General features: G+C 34.1%; 1 protein-coding gene and 1 non-coding gene across 2 annotated transcripts; one reads left to right on the plus strand and one right to left on the minus strand.

Annotated features, from left to right (window-relative positions):
• Nucleotides 1-1168: 1168 nt before the first annotated feature.
• Nucleotides 1169-1241, minus strand: TRNAF-GAA (transfer RNA phenylalanine (anticodon GAA)). Its single transcript has one exon. It is a non-coding gene; the product is annotated as a tRNA-Phe (tRNA).
• A 2080-nt stretch (nucleotides 1242-3321) lies between these two features.
• LOC108208410 (high affinity nitrate transporter 2.5-like) lies at nucleotides 3322-5408 on the plus strand. Its single transcript, XM_017378943.2, has 2 exons — nucleotides 3322-4686; nucleotides 4828-5408. The coding sequence occupies exons 1-2, from the start codon at nucleotides 3539-3541 to the stop codon at nucleotides 5204-5206; spliced, it is 1527 nt and encodes a 508-aa protein (XP_017234432.2). The 5' UTR covers nucleotides 3322-3538; the 3' UTR covers nucleotides 5207-5408.

The raw sequence follows: 5408 nt of genomic DNA on the forward strand, positions 1-5408 counted from the left end.
AATAACGCTTGTGGCGGTACTTTAAAAGTCCGAACTCATCATACCATGAAAAACGGAAAAACAAAATTACGAATATAAATAAAAATTTTGGCCGTGTTTATAAAGTCCAGCTTCAAATTATTAAATTAGGATCTATTATAAAAAAAAATGTAAGTCAACTATTACTTATAAGTCAAAATGTGAAAAACTCTAAGTTCTTATAATTTTCGGTGACTTTTTTATTTTTGTTATTTGACTTTAGAAAAATATATAAGTTAATTTATAATATTATTATATTATTACATCAATAATATATACGCCTAATACGTTATAACATGAAAAGATTATAAACACATAAATTAAAAATTGCTTATAAACAATAACAAACACTTCTTATGTAGGGCTGTAAATCGATACGGACTATCCGGTGTCTCGGCTCATATCCGGCTCGAAAATATGATACATGTCTCATATTCGTTTTGAAAACGATCCAAATCTGGCGGAAAAATTAAGCCCGTATAATATATGATCCCGGATACGAGCACACCTATACCCGCTCGAATTCGGGCTCATATAACTTTTCATAATATGATCCTACCCGAATAACCGAATATGATCCGCGGTTCATATTCGATTCAAACTCATATACATATTATATTTTAACACCATCATATTTGCAAGTAAATAGTTATCATTTTATAAAATTTTAATATCTTATTTAAGTTTATATCTTCATAAAATATGATTTATTTAATGTGATCATACTTATTATCTTCATATATATTTAATAAATGATATATATCAATATATAACTATAAGTTTTAATTTAAAATTATTATACTTTATAATATTATGTTTACTTAGACTAATGATAGTTATTTGAACAAATGAAATAATAATGATACTTAGTGTTAGTGGATCATATCCGGCTCATATTCGATGGATCATAAACTACCCGGTTAAAAAATAGAAAATACGATACTGGATCATATCCGGTTCACATCCGAATCTCAAATACCCGGGATCGGTTTAGATCCGAATAAAACGATCCCGGACCCAAATCTGGACAAGCTAAAAATAATATGATCCGGTACTTGAGCAGAGGGGTACCCGGGATCACCCGGATCATTTTACAGCCCTACTTATGTGATCATTGAACGAAGAGGAAAATGAAAATCAAAAATTACAATGCGGTGAACGTGGATCGAACACGTGACCTTCAGATCTTCAGTCTGACGCTCTCCCAACTGAGCTATCCCCGCATATAGTAAGATGTCGACTTCTTAATACATGAATGTAAATCATATATATTGTTCTGCTGATTTTTTTGGTTAGATAACTCTAACATATAATTTACTTTTACATGAAGACTAGCTTATAACCCGTGCAATGCACGGGCGGTTATAATATTTTTTATTTTTCGGCCCAAGTACCGATCGACCAAACCTCAATGTTTCAGCTTTAATAATTTAATAGATAATAAAAAAAATATTATAACATATTATAAATTTAAATACCAACCGGCTCACCAAACTCGAGAGACCGATCGACCGACCAACTGAACTTTTCTTGTTTCGGAGAATTTAAAAATAATGTTAATGTATTTTGGTTGAAAAATATCATCGGTTATTTATTAGTAATATATATAATAACATTATATTTTTATATATATGTTGCCCGTGTTAATTAGAAGATAGGTTTTTTTAGTTAGAAAATCTAAAAAAGATAATATGTTATAATTAAATTACTATATTGTTCGATGTTATTCTAGAAGATTGAGATTTTTTAGTTAGAAAATATAAAAAGATGATATATTTTAGTTAACCCATATTTCAGCCCACTTTAATAGTATAGTAAGTATAGAAGTATAGATGGGTTTTTTAGTTAAAAATTTGAAAAAGATAACGTGTTTTAGTTAAAAAAGATAATTGCTATGTTGTCCAATGTTATTTTAAAATTTTTAAATTTTTTAGTTAAAAATTATATAACAGATAATAGTTTTAGTTAAAAAGTATAATTGATTATATAAAAAGCCCATAATTCGGGCCAAGTACCGGCGGACAAAACTTTTAGTAATTGATTATATAAAAAGCCCATAAAGCCCAAGTACCGACCGACCAAACTTTTAATCTTTCGGCTTTAATAGTATAGTATAGATGTCACCAAGTTTTATATGGTTTTTTTTTTCCTTTGGGGTGCTGGGGAGGGTTTTGTCAATTTTTAACACAACTTGCTCATTTTCTTTGTGACGCGCCATTTATTTTGTAAATATAATTGCAGCAGCAACAATAATAAATAATAAAATCCCCTATGTTATAAAACTCATGAAAATAATGTGTGTATATATATATATATATATATATATATATACTTTGTGTGTTTTTTGGTATATAAATATTTGCTATTTATTATATATAATTATAAATATATAATATACATATCATTAAAAAATAATATCAAATTTCGGCAAAAAAATAATATTTAATTAATTCCAATTAATCTGTGGATGAGAGTCAGAGTCAAATCGAGAATATGAGACAATATAAGATAAACTCTTATGAAAAATGCTTGGTGCACCTACAAAATTTTGTGCATAGTAACGTTTGGTGGGTTTTAAATTTTAATTGAAATGATCTCTGTATTTACGTCAACAATCCCAATTTAAACTCAATATTTTATACATCTGTTTAATGAAATCTCAAGAGTAAATCATTTCTTACCTACCCTCACTCGACATCTCATTCCATCCCTCATTCTCATTCCCGACTTCTATTTTCACTCAGCATCCAACCACCCAATATTAATCATCTAGTCTTCATCTTTAAGCAAGAATCTTATACATTAATGATCCTTAACAAAGTCAAGAATATGTACCTGTATATTCTGGGTAAACTAATTCCAAAGTCAATACTGAATTAAGATTCTTGAACATCACTGAGTAACTTTTTACTCCCTCAGTCCCATTTTAGTTGTCACATTTCTATTTTTGTTGGTCAAATTAACTAAATTTTGGCCAGAAATTATAAATCACTCACTTATTATTTTAAAAAACTGAAAATTACATCTTAAAGTAGATTAAAAGTTATTTCCGCTAACATATTTTTTTATTTTGTCAATTGATAAAATATTAATAAATTTCAGTCAAACTTTAGTCAATTTGACCGGCACAAAACCAAATGTGACAACTAAAATGGTACGGAGAGAGTAAAATTTAGAAGTAAATGTCTTACATTTAAGATATAAACAGTCACTTCCTGACAGATTTCTTGAAATTCAAACCCTATGTTCTTTCCTGCATGTGAGGTAACAAGCTACCATAAGACTTGGCAGCTATTTGCAGTTTATAACTTCTCCAGTTGTTCTTTTCTTAATTTCAAAGGCCAAGAATCAGCTAACGAGCCTCCAATTCACAGTGTAAATGTTCTTTACAGTTTTGTCCTCACTTCGCCGACTTATGTCAGCTTCTTCCAAATTTTAGTATAAATCAGGAACGCCGGTGTTTGATATTATCATCATCTTTTACTCCAGCATTTGAGATATTTTTCTCTCTGAAATTGAGATGGAGAATTCTCAAACAGAAAGCAACAGAGAAAACAATGGAGGGTTTTCTAGTCCAGTGGATTCGGAGCACAAGGCCACTAAACTGAGAATACAATCAGTGGCAGCACCTCACATGAGAGCCTTTCACTTATCCTGGATATCTTTCTTCGCTTGTTTTGTATCCACCTTCGCTGCTCCACCTCTTATTCCTCTGATTCGCGACAACCTCGACTTGACCTCAACCGACATAGGGAACGCGGGGGTGGCTGCAGTGTCTGGAGCTGTGTTTGCGAGGATTGTGATGGGGACATTATGCGACTTGTTTGGGCCTCGTGTCGCCTCTGCAGCGCTTATGCTCCTTACAACACCAGCAGTTTACTGCAGTGCACTAGCCAATTCTCCAGCCTCGTTTCTCCTTGTGCGCTTTTTCACTGGCTTCTCGCTTTCCACTTTCGTGTCAACTCAATACTGGATGAGCTCCATGTTCTCTGCTCCTGTTGTTGGCACCGCGAATGGCGTGGCTGCAGGCTGGGGAAACCTTGGGGGCGGTGCCACTCAGCTCATCATGCCATATGTGTTCACCCTTATTCATCATATTGGTGCAACAAAATTCACAGCATGGAGAATTGCTTTTTTCGTTCCAGCTGTGTTCCAGACCTTGTCCGCGTATTCAGTGTTTTTCTTAGGCCAAGACTTGCCTGATGGGGACTTCGCAAAACTTCAGAAATCTGGAGATAAGCACAAAGATAAATTCTCCCAGGTGTTCTACCAGGCAATCACAAATTACAGAGGGTGGATCTTAGCCCTGACTTATGGCTACTGTTTCGGGGTTGAGCTAACTGTGGACAACATCATTGCACAATATTTTTATGACAGGTTCCATGTGAATCTTCACACCGCAGGAATTATTGCAGCAAGCTTCGGGTTAGCAAACTTATTTTCAAGACCATTAGGAGGCTATGTTTCAGATGTTATGGCAACCAGATACGGAATGAGAGGTAGGCTATGGACACTCTTTCTGGTACAAATCTTAGGAGGCTGCTTATGCGTTCTCTTGGGGAGATTAGGATCTTTAAGTACATCTGTTACCGTGATGCTTGTGTTCTCTGTATTTGTTCAAGCTTCATGTGGTCTCACATATGGAGTGGTTCCATTTGTTTCAAGAAGGTACTTTCTTCCAAACCGCCTAATTTGTTCTCTTCATTTTTATCTAGCTCAAAATCTCAAAACAAGACTAGTACTAATTCACACAAACGAAATTTCACTAAAATTTTACTAATAAAGTGTACATGTTATATCTTTCATCAGGTCACTGGGAGTGATATCAGGGCTGATCGGAGGAGGTGGAAATGTAGGCGCGGTTCTGACACAAGTAGTCTTCTTCAGAGGATCGCGATTCAAAACCGAGACAGGCATAACTCTGATGGGAGTTACCATAATCTGTTGCACTCTCCCTATGATGTTCATATACTTTCCACAATGGGGAGGTCTGTTCTGGGGTCCATCATCCAAAGGCATAACAGAAGAGAACTACTACATGTCTGAATGGTCTAAAGAGGAACAAGAGCAAGGCTTCCACAAAGCAAGCCTGAAATTCGCAAATAATAGCAAAGGTGAAAGAGGTAAAAGAGTGGCTTCTGCTCCCACACCTCTAGAAGGAACTCCAGAATCATATGGGCATGTTTAGTTTGTGAAATTATAGTTAAATAAAATGTCGTGTTATAATATGACCTCTTGAAGCTTTCTTGTTTTGTGAATATTCTAGTGAAGAAGTTTAGTTGGGAAACTTTGAGTAGAAGATGCGAGAGGAACGTGATCCTTTGTTCCATCTGTTAGCCATGACGTTTTCATTTGTCGGTTTGTATGCAGTTATGCACTATCTTTTGCAA

This window comes from Daucus carota, chromosome 2 (genome assembly GCF_001625215.2).
Source record: "Daucus carota subsp. sativus chromosome 2, DH1 v3.0, whole genome shotgun sequence".
NCBI classification, from domain to species: Eukaryota; Viridiplantae; Streptophyta; class Magnoliopsida; order Apiales; family Apiaceae; genus Daucus; species Daucus carota.

Coding starts and splice junctions, on each gene's coding strand:
- LOC108208410 (XM_017378943.2), top strand. CDS start 3,539: ATGGAGAATTCTCAAACAGAAAGCAACAGAGAAAACAATGGAGGGTTT. Junction 4,687..4,827: donor GTTCCATTTGTTTCAAGAAG/GTACTTTCTTCC, acceptor ATCTTTCATCAG/GTCACTGGGAGTGATATCAG.